Source organism: Schistocerca serialis, chromosome 6 (genome assembly GCF_023864345.2).
Source record: "Schistocerca serialis cubense isolate TAMUIC-IGC-003099 chromosome 6, iqSchSeri2.2, whole genome shotgun sequence".
Taxonomy (NCBI): domain Eukaryota; kingdom Metazoa; phylum Arthropoda; class Insecta; order Orthoptera; family Acrididae; genus Schistocerca; species Schistocerca serialis.
The window spans coordinates 120049720-120064922 of NC_064643.1; the positions used below are offsets into that span (position 1 = coordinate 120049720).

General features: G+C 41.9%; 1 protein-coding gene across 2 annotated transcripts in view; it reads left to right on the top strand.

Annotated features, from left to right (window-relative positions):
- LOC126483773 (WW domain-containing oxidoreductase) overlaps positions 1–15203 on the top strand; it is a 145759-nt gene that overhangs the window by 73218 nt on the left and 57338 nt on the right. For both annotated transcript variants that reach the window (XM_050106927.1, XM_050106926.1), the window contains exon 5: positions 6926–7105. In XM_050106927.1, the coding sequence (XP_049962884.1) occupies positions 6926–7105 (180 nt within the window). The remainder of the gene's footprint in view (positions 1–6925; positions 7106–15203) is intronic.

A 15203-nucleotide genomic window follows, 5' to 3' on the forward strand; every position in this document is an offset into this window, starting at 1 on the left:
CGTGAGTTGGGAACATGTATGTCAGCAAACCATTTACATAATTGAAGAAAGGTGCACGGGACACAAACAGCACATCAGCTTCCAGCAGCCCACAAAATCAGCATTTGCTTTACATTGCCTTGAAATTAACCACAAAATGAAATACAAAGATACAAAAATACTGCAATACACATCCTACTATTGGGATAGTGTATACAAGGAAGCTATCAAAATCCAGCTACATGAGAACCTCATCAAAAAGGACAGTGGATCAACTTCGTCAATGTGGGCTCCGGAACTGAAAATTCTCCAAATGCAGTGGAAACGAAACACTGAGCATGACGGAACACTGAGCAAGCAAAGGTAGAGCATAGACTGAGGACTGCCACTTGATTCCAGAGTGTGACCTACCCCCACCACCACGGCCAGTACACCATGCAGTCTGTACATACGGTCAATGTAGGGGGAGATGACCAGTACATACAGGGTGGAGAAAAATTGTGTCATGAAATTTTAACCCTGGATAGCTGATGCCAGCAGGAACCAAAATTACTAATGTTATGTAGGTTGACAATGCACTATTTTTAAACTACGGAAACTTGGTGCCACACACTCCGATTGGCCGTGGGATTGCCCTGTTGCTGTTTGTCAGTTGACAGGCAGCACTGTGGTTGTCGGTTCACACATACAAACATCCCTTGCCCCGTCACTGCCCCAACGTGATACACACACGTGTCAAATAGGTCTTTCTGTTTGTCTCCACCTCACGTCAGAGGCATTCATATGTAAGCTTCCCTTCGGAGCACACACACACGTCATCTGCGATTTAGTCATACAGTAAGCATGGCTGCAGAGTATTTGTTTGAAGAACAATGGGATATGGTTTTTGTTTATGAATTAGCTGGCAATAATGCGCATGAAGCCCGACTGTTGTATGAGGAATGGTACCCAGCAAGATGCCACCCACGCCCACAAACATTTACAGCAATTCAGCCGTAACTTGGTGAAACAGGCTCGTTAGCGGTATCATGGTGATACTGGAAGACCTCAAACATGACGGGATGCTGCATTTGAAGAGACTGTTCTCGAGCGCTTCGAGGGAGCACCTATGACGAGTACTTGAGCAGTTGGACACGACATGGGGAGGGGGGGGGTCACTCGTCGGTTAATCTGGGAGGTTTTGAGAGATGACAGTGAGCATCCATTTAGTTTATACCCTGTCCAAGACCTAAATCCTGTGGTGGACTATGAACACAGGCTATGGTTTTGCCGGTGGTTTCAGCAATGTGTTGCACAAGATCCTGACTTCCTCGCCACTGTGTTGTTTACCGACGAGTGCACCTTCCATCAGGATGGCCTTTAAAACACTCAAAATTTTCATTACTGGACAAGGTGAAATCATCATGTTACGTATGTCCATGGACACCAGGAACAATTTTCGCTCAACATTTGGGCAGTCCTTGTGGGTGACCATTGAGTGGGGTGGTCTGTCTACCTCCTTGACTTACCAAGGCAAATTACCTTCAGTTTTTGCAAGAAACTCTACCCGACCTGCTTGTGGTTGTAGCACAATGAGGCGCTCACACATAACAGTTGTGCTGTGCGCAGACATTTAAATGATCTCTTCAACAGCCAGGTAATTGGCAGAGGTGCTCGTAGGACATGGCCTCCGCAATCACCAGACATCACGCCACTAGACTTTTTCCTCTGTGTGTGTGTGTGTGTGTGTGTGTGTGTGTGTGTGGGAGGGGGGGGGGGGGGGGGGGGCAGCGAGTGCCAGTTCGAGCACCTGCTTTAAGTAAACAATGTCCTAGCTACAAAAAAGGCCCATTTCAAGGCTGACATAATTTGTAAAAGACTTTTGGTACATGAACTAACAGCTGTTAATGGGTTTGTTCCTGGTGAGTCTTACCATGAAACTACAATGGATGTGTCGGGGACCCCTGCGATTGGCTCCCAGAGCAGAAGGCTTGGATACATTGCAATCTCTGGCAGGCAAATCATTCATGGTCATGCATTGTTCAGAGCATTTGGCAACAGGGCAATCCCACTGACAGTCGGAGTGCATGGTGCCAAGTTTCTGTAGTTTAAAAATTGTGCATTGTTGACCTACAAAACATTAGTAATTTTGCTTCCTACTGGCACCAGCTGTCCAGAGTTAAAATTTCGTGTCACAATTTTTCTCCACTCTGTATGTCGCACTTACTGGTCCAGAATGTCAGTCAGCAGGAGTAACGTGATGACGATACCACATTACACCATCAAAAATTCATTCTACAGTGATCAATGAACCCAACTGCATGCCCAAGAGACTATCAAGCAACATGATAGGTAACTGTTGCCAACAAAGTGTTTAGCACTGTGCCATAATTTTGACATCAGTATTCAAAGAACAGGTATTTGTCAATTATATTAGTGTCTGGAAGTAGGCTGAATGATAACAATCAGTAAGCCAATACTATTACTATCATTAACAAGCCTCACATTGGTTGTGTACATTTTAGTTTTAAGATATAAAGTGATAAAAGTGTGTGTACATAAAACATTGTATTGAAACAATAATATCCGTTTTTGTAAATAGGAGAAAGTTAAGAAATCAAACAGTGGAAAATCCAGGATGGAGTATAACAATATTATGAGAAGGAAAGTTACTACTCACCATATAGTGGAGCTGCTGAGTTGCAGATAGGCACCAGAAAAAAAAAAGATTTTCACACTTGAAGCTTTCGGCCAATGGCCTTTGACAACAATAGACACACATAGGCACACACACACTCACGCAAACGCAACTCACACGAACGCCTACAGTCTCAGGCAACTGAAACCCCACTGTGAGCAGCAGCACCAGTGCATGATGGGAGTGGCAACTGGGTGGGGGAAAGGAGGAGGCTGGGGCAGGGAGGGAGAGGGATAGTATGGTGGGGATGGTGAACAGTGAAGTGCTGCAGGTTGGGTGGCAGGCAGAGGAGAGGTGGGGAGGGGGGGAAGTAGTGGAAAAGGAGAGAAATAAATAAAAAATAAAATAAAATAAATTTAAAAATGTAAAATGACTGGGTGTGGTGGTGGAATGACGGCTGTGTAGTACTGGAATGGGAGCAGGGAAGGGACTGGATGGGTGAGGACAGTGACTAACAAAGGTTGAGGCCAGGTGGGTTACAGAAATGTAGGATGTATTGCAGGGAAAGTTCCCACCTGTACCATTCAGAAAAGTTGGTGTTGGTGGGAAGGACCCATATGGCACAGACTGTGAAGCAGTCATTTAAATAAGGGATATCACGTTTGGCAGCGTGTTCAGCAACAGGGTGGTCCACTTGTTTCTTGGTCGCAGTTTGTCGGTGGCCATTCATGCGGACAGACAGCTTGTTGGTTGTCATTCCTACATAGAATGCAGCACAGTGGTTGCAGCCTAGCTTGTAGACCACATGACTAGTTTCACAGATAGCCCTACCTCCTATGACATAGGTGATGTTAGTGACTGGGCTCACCTTTGCCGCACTTCCAAATTCAGTCATACAGGACTTGTTAAAGACCTTTTTTCCTTCTCCCAATCCCTGCAGTAGAAACACTTTTTTGCCACCAACCCTACCAATTAGACTCAACCAAAGACCAATATTGAATCTTGTCTAACTCAGTTCACCCTTCCATCCAACTGTGATCCACCCCCACTACCCCCAAACCACCCCCTCTTAGTTTTCCAGAGTTTCTTAACCTCAAACCTTGCTTTATCATTATTCCCCAAATCCCTCAACATGTAGACTAACCTTACATCTCCAGAAAGAACTGCAGTCCACCATCTAAAAACTGATCCCAACATTATAATCCTATCTGTGGACAAAGTCTTCACCAATATTGTTCTAAACTGCAAGGATTGCCTAGCGGAAGGACTCAGCCAGCTGTCAGATACTTCCACCGACGAACCTTGCTACAGTGACCCCATTCCAGTAATCCATCAGGACCTCCAGTCACTAATCAAATCCTTAGGCACATTTCAGAACCTGTCCCCGGAGTCCATCTCTCTACTCACCCCTATCACTCCCTGCATTCCTACCTTCTATATGCTTCCTAATGTCCATAAACCTAACCATCCAGGACTCCCCATTGTGGCCAGTTACTGTGGCCCCACTGAGAGAATCTCTGCTCTCGTAGACCTACAACCTATTACCCGGAAACTACCCTCCTATATAAAAGATACCAATCACATTTCCTCCACGGACTATCCACAGTTCCTGTCCCTTTACCACACGGTGCACTGCTCATCACTGTTGATACCACCTCCCTGTACACTATCACTCCAAATGCCCATGGCCTTACCACTACTGAACGCTACCTTTCCCAATACCCGACGGATATCAAACCAACAACCCCCTTCCTAGTCGCCATGACCAAGTATGTCCTCACCCGCAGTTACTTCTCCTTTAAGGCACTACATACAAACAAATCCGGGGTACAACTATGGGCACTTGCATGGCACTATCCTATACCAACCTATTCATGGTCCATCTAGAGGAAGCCTTCCTAAACACTCAGAATCCTAAACCCCATACCTGGTTCAGATTCATTGATAACATCTTTGCTATCTGGATTGAAGGTGAGGACGCCCTATCCACATTACTCCAGGACCTCAGCAACTTCTCACCAATTTGCTTCACCTGGCCCTACTCAACCCTCCTAGATGTTGACCTCCACCTCGAAGATAGCTACATCAGTACCTCCATCCATATCAAACCTACTAACCACCAGCAATAGATACACTTCAACAGCTGCCACCCATTCCATACCAAGAAGTCCCTTCCATACAGCCAAGCCACCCATGGTCATCACATCTGCAGTGATGAGCAGTCCCTCTCAAAATATACCGAGGGTCTCACTGAATCCTTCACTGACCATAATTATCCTCCCAACCTTGTACAAGAACAAATCTCCTGTACCTTATCTTCCCAGTCTCCCACCACCTCCCAAAGCCCCGCCATCCCGCCACATAACTCAGTACCACCCAGGACTGGAGCAACTGAATTACATTCTCTGCCAGGGTTTCAGTTACCTCTCGTCGTGCCCTGAAATGGGAAATGTCCTGCCCACTATCCTTCCCACACCTCCCACAGTGGTATTCCGCCATCCACTGAACCTGCACAATGTACTCGTCCATTCTTACACAACTCCTGCTCCCAATCCCTTACCTCATGGCACATACCATTGTAATATACCTAGATGCAAGACCTGTACCTTTCATCCTCTGACCACCACCTACTCCGGTCCGGTCATTAACATCACCTATCCCGTCAAAGACAGGGCTACCTGTGAAACCAGTCATGTGGTCTAAAAGCTAGGCTGCAACCACTATGCTGCATTCTATGTTGGCATGACAACCAACAAGCTGTCTGTCCGCATGAGTGGCCACCGACAAACTGCGACCAAGAAACAAGTGGACCATCCTGTTGCTGAACACGCTGCCAAACATGATATCCTTCATTTCAATGACTGCTTCACAGCCTGTGCCATATGGACCCTTCCCACCAATACCAGCTTTTCTGAATTGCACAGGTGGGAATTTTTCCTGCAATACATCCTACGTTCCCGTAACCCTCCTGGCCTCAAACTTCGTTAGTCGGTGTCCTCACCCATCCAGCCCCTTCCCTGCTCCCATTCCAGCACTACACAGCTGTCATTCCACCACCACACCCAGTCTTTTTTTCAAATTTTCTATTTATTTTATTTTATTTTATTATTTATTTATTTCTCTTTCTTTCTCTCCTTTTCCCCGCTACTTCCCCAACCCCCCCCCCCCCTTCCTCCCCACCTCTCCCCTGCCCACCACCCAACCTTCAGCACTTCACTGTCCACCATCCCCACCATACTGTACCTCTCCCTCCCTGCCCTAGCCTCTTACTTTCCCCCACCCAGTCGCTGCTCCCATCGTGCACTGGTACTGCTGCTCACAATGTGGTTTCAGTTGTGTGTGTGTGTGTGTGTGTGTGTGTGTGTGTGCGTGCGTATGTGTGTCTATTGTTGACAAAGGCCATTGGCCAAAAGCTTTAAGTGTAAAAATCTTTTCGTTCTGCCTATCTGCGACTCAGCATCTTCACTATATGGTGAGTAGCAACTTTCCTTCTCATAAAAAAGTTAAGAGAGTAATACAGTACGTTGATATTAACTGACAGTTAGTCATCTGATGTTGGTATATACAAGAAACTGAAAAGTTGTGAAGCTTGTAGCCTTAGATCTGCATATACAGTGTAATGTGTATTGTATGTGAAAAGACGAAATTGGAAGAGAGAACCTTAGCCAATTATTTTGCATATTACAGATCTAAAGATAGCTTGTAGATAAACCAAAAGTAGTAACTGATAAAACTACATTTGCGATCTTGACTGTTAGGGGTTTTTCTGAATCCACAGCTTTAACACAGCATATCACTTATCTCCAAATCTGACCATATTGAATGATCAATGAATTGAATTTGCAGATGAATGCTGCTGTTGAAGATGTATACTTCTGAGTTGCCAGATGCCAAAGGGTAAAGTTGACAACATAGTTTGGAAATGAGATTCCAAACAACAGCATGCAGATGCAATTCAGATCATGAGAAATAGCAGAAGGGTGTCACTGCTGGCAGGCATTGTTAAGCACAGGGTGCATCTCCTATCTTAGCTCATACCACCCAATGAGTTGTAATTGCCACACACTGAAAGAAATAAGCAAGTTATTCATAATGTCATTAACAAACAGAGTTTATCTGCAGTTTATTATTTGGTAATGTAAAGAAAGAAAGGCTTTTGAGTAATTAATTAATTTTTTAAAAAAATAGTAGTGTGTTTGCAGTATAAAATGAAATATTTGACCATTCTTGGTGTTGCCATTGCCCTATGTTTTCAGATTTTGGTATTTTTGTATTGTTATGAAATGATTGCATGTTCTACTTGATACTAATCTGTTACTGTATTCACAGGTCATTGGACTATCTCATTCTTAATGCAGCGATTTTTGGGTTACCATTCTCATTGACAGGGGATGGATATGAAACATTGTTTCAAGTAAACCACTTGAGTCACTTCTATCTCACACTGCTGCTTCTGTCATCGCTGCATTCATCATCTAGGATTGTTGTTGTGTCTTCGGAATCCCACAGGTAAGTTGCTGCAAATTATCCATTGGAGGGGTTTGTAATATGTTCCAATCCTGTTTTTCATGTCCATTTATTTGAATTCTCATCTTGTCTCTTTTTTCTTCCTTCTAATTTCTTCATAATCACATAGTCATATCATATATTTCAACTCCATCCGTCTACTCTGTTCTTCTGTCTTCCTGCTGCTCGTACATTGACTGCATGCATACATTGAGTGCAGTAGACTCAATGTTTCACAGAATCAAGAATTCTCACCTGATCACATTATCATGGGCATGCTACTTCAGAGGTAAATTTAATTGATTAAGATACTCTAGAGATTTCATGCTAGTGTTAGGAGACATTTATGTGGAAATGAGGTTCCAAACAGCAGCCTGCAGATGCAGTTTAGATCATGAAAAATAGCAGGAAACAACGAAGATTGTGAATCCATTATTAAATCACTGATGAGAAATGACTTTCATAGCCACAAAGAAATATCAAATAGACTATGACTTAGTGCACCCAGCCATCTGCACAATGTGTCTTTCAGGTACAGTCAGTTTCCAAACATATTAAAATATTAATTAGAAAAACCATATTATTAAAAGAGAACAAGAGATAATAGAGACAATTACATGATGGTTGTCTTATTACTTAAGTTTTTGAAGATCTTTGAGAAGATTTTCTGTAAATAGAAGTTCACAATCACAATACTTGCAATTTATTGTCAGACTCGGATTCAGGAAAGTAGCATTGAGAGGAAAGATAGTTTAATCTTTTGTGTGTAAGGCATTAACAGGTCTAAATGGTATTTTACACTTTGCATGAGTCAGTACATAATGAAATTAGGGAAGTACGCATAAATGATTCCATTATTATCAAGAATGCAGGAAGCAGAAGGTTATCCTCAGGCATCAACAAAGCATCAACAAATAAGGGTAAAATTTGATTCCAGTAGTGAGGCCTGCTATAGGATTCCATTCTTGAATTGAAGTAGATTAGACGTACTTTTCAATCCAATTGATCCATAGTGAGGAGATCCTCTGGGATGTGAAACATGTCAAAAACAAGAGTACACAATAAATATTTACAAAATAATAACAGGTATGTTAATGTACCTTCCACAGAAACCAAAAGAAAGTGCCCTCGTGATGAGGAATCAGTCAAGGAAAATCTTAAGCATATTTACATTCAAAAGGATATAAAACTAGTAATTACACGTTCAATACACTTCCGTGTATATGATAATTCTTTGGTTATTAGCTACACATCATCAAATAAAAGAATAAAATTCAAAAAAATGTTTCACAGCACTTATTTACAATGATTACATTACTGCGCAAAATTTGTACAGAAGTCAGATTGTAGATAATATTCACACTATTTGATATCAGGGTTGCCACAGGTTCTGTAAATCAGTGAATATCAGGGAATTTCAAACATATCAGGGAAATATGGGGGGAAAAAAAAAAAAAAAAAAAAAAAAAACCACTGGAAAAATCTCGATTTGTCTCTGTAGCATGAAATTGTTTGTTTACTGAGATGTCATGCTTCATCACTGGTTGGGCACATCTGAGTATGTGCACCGCTTCCGTATTCTGTTATTCTTATTGCTGCTCCCCTTCCCACCCCTCCCCCGCAGTCAGTGCTGCCACCACTACTTGCTGCTAGCCTAGCAGCTGCCGATGACAGGCAGGGGTGCAGGTGTGAGGAGTGGTTTGTGTGGATCTGATTCTCAGAGCTTGTGGAAGCAGCGGCTGGAGACAACGGTCATGTGTGCACGAGTTGTGTCACAATGATTTTGTGAATGTGTGTGCGATGTCGTTTTCTGACAATTGCTATGGCCAAAAATTTAGTTGAGAGTGTGACTGTCTTTTCTGTGCGCCTGTCTGTGGCTCAGCGATCATCTTTACAGTGAGTTGCTACGTATCCTCATTAGTATTGATTCTCAGAGTATTTGCACAAGATATCTGTTGCGTTGGTGATCACCGTGGTCCCACTGCATCAACATGGTGTCTCTGACATGTAATAGCTGGCCACACGAGTGGAATTCCATGATGGGCCAAAAATGCAGGCCATTTCTGTGGGTATCTGTAACAGATCGGGCCTACCAATCTGAAGCCCATAGTTTCCCACTAAAGTGCCGGCATCTCTGTGGGTATTTCTAATAGATCTGGCCTGCCAATCTGAAGCCCATAGTTTCCCACTAATGTGCGGACCCTGCCTGTTGCATCTAGTCTCGCTGATCTGTGGCGTAATGTAGCGAATTTTCATGGCTTATCCATGAATCTAGGACTGTGGTGCTCCTCGGCAGGACAGAGGCCATGGGCAATGGATTTCAGGAATTGCGACTGTCTCATCCCAAATACATTGTACAGTGTGACATTTTATTTATTCTAGTACATTTTGGCACTTCGAAAGTGGTTTGTATATTAGAAAGTATGGACGATAAGAAGAAGAAAATTATGGCAGTCGCTGGCAGTTTGTTTGTACGCTATGTACTCGTGCATTTCTTGAAAGAAAAATCACACAATACCTGTAGAATAATAGACAAAACACAGTGGATAATAACCAACAATAACGTACAAAGGGTGTCAGTAAAATGAGATTCCCAATTTTTTTTTATAGTGTAAAACATGTTTATTTCATGAATGCGTACATTTTTGGAAAGTTCAGACTTTAACTTATTTTTCTACATAGTCGCCACTGAGGTCAATATATTTTTGCATGCGGTGTATGAGCTTTTGAATGCCCGAGTCAAAAAAATCTGCCACCAAGCTGCGTAGATACCTGAGAATCGCTTCTTCCAGCTCTTCTCTGTTACCGAAATGCGATCCACACAGGTGTTTCTTCATGTCAGGGAAGAGATGGTAGTCACTTGGGGCTAAGTCCGGGCTGTAGGGCAGGTGTTTGACAATACCCCATCCAAATTCTGTGATGAGCTCACTGGTGGCTGTAGCGGTGTGTGGTCGAGCGTTATCCTGATGCAGACACACCCCCCTCGGACAGCATACCCCTCCTCTTGTTTTGAATTGTGCGACGCAATGTTTGCAGTGTCTTGCAGTACCTGGCAGCGTTGATTGTTGTACCGGTGGGCAATAATTCACACAACAATACCCCCTTCCTGTCCCAAAACACTGTTGCCATCACTTTGCCGACACTCTGCGTTTGTTTGAATTTTCGCAGTCTCGGCGACTCTGGCTGCTTCCTTTGTTTGGTCTGTTCTTTGGTTTCGGGTGTGCGGTAGTGCACCCAAGTCTCATCTCCAGAGATGATGGAGTCAGGGTATCCCTCGCCATGAGTTCCATGATCTTGAAGAAGTTCTTGGACCGCTTCAACACATTGCTGTTTGTGGCCTTTGGTCAACATTCTTGGCACCCACCTTGCGCAAACCTTAGCATACCCTAGATGCTCTCTCAAAATCTTGTCAATAGAGGTTTTGCTGACATCAGGGATCATTTCGGAGAGCTCACGAACCATCACTTTTCGATCTGAGAGCACTGCTGCCTCCATCAGTGGTCTTAACAAAACATATATAACATTTGGCTTGCTTTCTCCATCTAAAAACAGTTCATTACAAAAGATGTTGATGTTAGTACTTAAGATTTTTGTTCACATGTTTAGAAATACAGAAGATCTCAAAATTTGTCAGGGTAGAATGCTAAAAATTGTCTGGAAATCAGGGAAAGATCAGGAAATTTCACTTGGGGAAACTTGTTACAGCCCTGAATATTGTTAACAACATGCACATAACAGTCAGGTCTGACTATTCTCAAACTGAACTTTATTATTAGTTAAACTTTTTATGGCTGCTAGCATGTTATTGATAATGTGAATTGCTGAATAGTCAACATCTTTCTGAACCAAATAAGTTACTTTAAATATTTGTGAAAGTTATTCTTATTTCTACTATTTATTCCATGAACTGAACTGTTGGTTTGAAGAAAAAGATATATTTTTAATGGCAAATTTCATTAAGGAATAAATATGATGGGAATCAGTAGTTAATATCCCCAGTTCCCGAAACAGCCCTCTGGAGGATGTTCTTGAGTTCACACCAGAAATAATTTCTATTGGGTTCAGACAACTTTAGCATGGCTTGATCAGTTACCCCAGAAAATAATCCCGTCTGGCAGTATGGAATGAAAATAATTAAACTATGATAGTTTCTTATTTTTATACAACCTATGTCTGTTCTGTGGTATGCTCCTCCCTGTTAAATTTACTGTCACGCTGTAATCCCAAAAATGTAACATTGTCATCTTCTTCTATCTGCTTGTTGTCATATTTTAGGCATATACTGTCATGAAACCTTTTACAGGTTCTGAACTGCATGTAGTATGTTTTTCAAAGTTTAATGTCAGAGAATTGGCTAGGAACCATTTATTACTGTCCATGAAAATTTCATTAGCCGACCTTTCTAAAGCTATACGTGGTTTACTGTTTATTGGAACGTTTGTATCATCTGCAAATAAAGCAAATTTGTTGTTGTTGTTGTTGTTGTTGTTGTGGTGGTCTTCAGTCCTGAGACTGGTTTGATGCAGCTCTCAATGCTCCTCTATCCTGTGCAAGCTTCTTCATCTCCCAGTACCTACTGCAGCCTACATCCTTCTGAATCTGCTTAGTGTATTCATCTCTTGGTCTCCCTCTACGATTTTTACCCTCCACGCTGCCCTCCAATGCTAAATTTGTGATCCCTTGATGCCTCAAAACATGTCCTACCAACTGATCCCTTCTTCTAGTCAAGTTGTGCCACAAACTTCTCTTCTCCCCAATCCTATTCAATACCTCCTCATTAGTTACGTGATCTACCCACCTTATCTTCAGCATTCTTCTGTAGCACCACATTTCGAAAGCTTCTATTCTCTTCTTGTCCAAACTGGTTATCGTCCATGTTTCACTTCCATACATGGCTACACTCCATACAAATACTTTCAGAAACGACTTCCTGACACTTAAATTTATACTCGATGCTAACAAATTTCTCTTCTTCAGAAACGATTTCCTTGCCATTGCCAGTCTACATTTTATATCCTCTCTACTTCGACCATCATCAGTTATTTTACTCCCTAAATAGCAAAACTCCTTTACTCCCTTAAGTGTCTCATTTCCTAATCTAATCCCCTCAGCATCACCCGATTTAATTTGACTACATTCCATTATCCTCGTTTTGCTTTTGTTGATGTTCATCTGATATCCTCCTTTCAAGATGCTGTCCATTCCGTTCAACTGCTCTTCCAAGTCCTTTGCTGTCTCTGACAGAATTACAATGTCATCGGTGAACTTCAAAGTTTTTACTACTTCTCCATGAATTTTAATACCTACTCCGAATTTTTCTTTTGTTTCCTTTACTGCTTGCTCAATATACAGATTGAATAACATCGGGGAGAGGCTACAACCCTGTCTCACTCCTTTCCCATCCACTGCTTCCCTTTCATGCCCCTCGACTCTTATAACTGCCATCTGGTTTCTGTACAAATTGTAAATAGCCTTTCGCTCCTTGTATTTTACCCCTGCCACCTTCAGAATTTGAAAGAGCGTATTCCAGTTAACGTTGTCAAAAGCTTTCTCTAAGTCTACAAATGCTAGAAACGTAGGTTTGCCTTTTCTTAATCTTTCTTCTAAGATAAGTCGTAAGGTTAGTATTGCCTCACGTGTTCCAACATTTCTACGGAATCCAAACTGATCTTCCCAGAGGTCCGCTTCTACCAGTTTTTCCATTCGTCTGTAAAGAATTCGCGTTAGTATTTTGCAGCTGGGACTTATTAAACTGATAGTTCGGTAATTTTCACATCTGTCAACACCTGCTTTCTTTGGGATTGGAATTATTATATTCTTCTTGAAGTCTGTGGGTATTTCGCCTGTCTCATACATCTTGCTCACCAGATGGTAGAGTTTTGTCATGACTGGCTCTCCCAAGGCCATCAGTAGTTCTAATGGAATGTTGTCTACTCCCGGGGCCTTGTTTCGACTCAGGTCTTTCAGTGCTCTGTCAAACTCTTCACGCAGTATCTTATCTCCCATTTCATTTTCATCTACATCCTCTTCCATTTCCATAATATTGTCCTCAAGTACATCGCCCTTGTATAAACCCTCTATATACTCCTTCCACCTTTCTGCCTTCCCTTCTTTGCTTAGAACTGGGTTGCCATCTGAGCTCTTGATATTCGTACAAGTGGGTCTCTTCTCTCCAAAGGTCTCTTTAATTTTCCTGTAGGCAGTATCTATCTTACCCCTAGTGAGACAAGCCTCTACATCCTTACATTTGTCCTCTAGCCATCCCTCCTTAGCCATTTTGCACTTCCTGTCGATCTCATTTTTGAGACGTTTGTATTCCTTTTTGCCTGCTTCATTTACTGCATTTTTATATTTTCTCCTTTCATCAATTAAATTCAATATTTCTTCTGTTACCCAAGGATTTCTATTAGCCCTCGTCTTTTTACCTACTTGACCCTCTGCTGCCTTCACTACTTCATCCCTCAGAGCTACCCATTCTTCTTCTACTGTATTTCTTTCCCCCATTCCTGTCAATTGTTCCCTTATGCTCTCCCTGAAACTCTCTACAACCTCTGGTTTAGTCAGTTTATCCAGGTCCCATCTCCTTAAATTCCCACCTTTTTGCAATTTCTTCAGTTTCAATCTGCAGTTCATAACCAATAGATTGTGGTCAGAATCCACATCTGCCCCTGGAAATGTCTTACAATTTAAAACCTGGTTCCTAAATCTCTGTCTTACCATTATATAATCTATCTGATGCCTTTTAGTATTTCCAGGATTCTTCCAGGTATACAACCTTCTTTTATGATTCTTGAACCCAGTGTTAGCTATGATTTAGTTATGCTCTGTGCAAAATTCTACAAGGCGGCTTCCTCTTTAATTTCTTCCCCCCAATCCATATTCATCTACTATGTTTCCTTCTCTCCCTTTTCCTACTGACGAATTCCAGTCACCCATGACTATTAAATTTTCGTCTCCCTTCACTACCTGAATAATTTCTTTTATCTCATCATACATTTCATCTATTTCTTCATCATCTGCAGAGCTAGTTGGCATATAAACTTGTACTACTGTAGTAGGCATGGGCTTTGTGTCTACCTTGGCCACAATAATGTGTTCACTATGCTGTTTGTAGTAGCTAACCCGCACTCCTATTTTTTTATTCATTATTAAACCTACTCCTGCATTACCCCTATTTGATTTTGTATTTATAACCCTGTATTCACCTGACCAGAAGTCTTGTTCCTCCTGCCACCGAACTTTGCTAATTCCCACTATATCTAACTTTAACCTATCCATTTCCCTTTTTAAATTTTCTAACCTACCTGCCCGATTAAGGGATCTGACATTCCACGCTCCGATCCGTAGAATGCCAGTTTTCTTTCTCCTGATAACGACGTCCTCTTGAGTAGTCCCCACCCGGAGATCCGAATGGGGGACTAGCAAACTTAGCATCTGGTAATGTTACTGATGAAAGGTCATTGATATACACAAGAAAAAGGAAGTGTCCTAAAATGGAATATTCCAATTTACTTAAAAAGATACATTTCCTGATATGAATGACCTTTCACAAAATATGGCAGTTTTTTTTTCTATTTGTAGGTAACAGGTTAAGCAAATGAGGTAGTGCTTACCATATGTGACAGTGTTACAGAGAACAGGTATGCATATAGTTCTGACACAGTTTCTTATCATGTTAATGAAGTGCTCCGGAAGTACTCTTTATAGACATCAGTGCAACACCACAACATGCGGAATACACATATGATTGATGTGTTACATGTTAAGTTGACAAAAGTTCACAGTAGTTGACCTTGCCTTCTTTAACAAACTATTTAGAAAAACCTTTTCACTGTCTGTGACTGAATTCAAAACAAGAGGAGCAAAATGGTTTTAAAGCAAAGCACGTTTTTCAGTGTTAGTATTCAAGGACCATATAATATGAAGGTTGTTATGAAGGTAATGCCTCCTATTTTTTTGTGGTCACTCAGGATGTCTGCATTATATGTTGTTGGTGTAGTGCTAATGCTTGAACCCTCCCCTTTCATTTGTAGGTGATTCCATTGTTCTGCAGTAGTTGGCATCAGCAGAGGAGTATTCCAAAATGGAGTCTGATATGGAC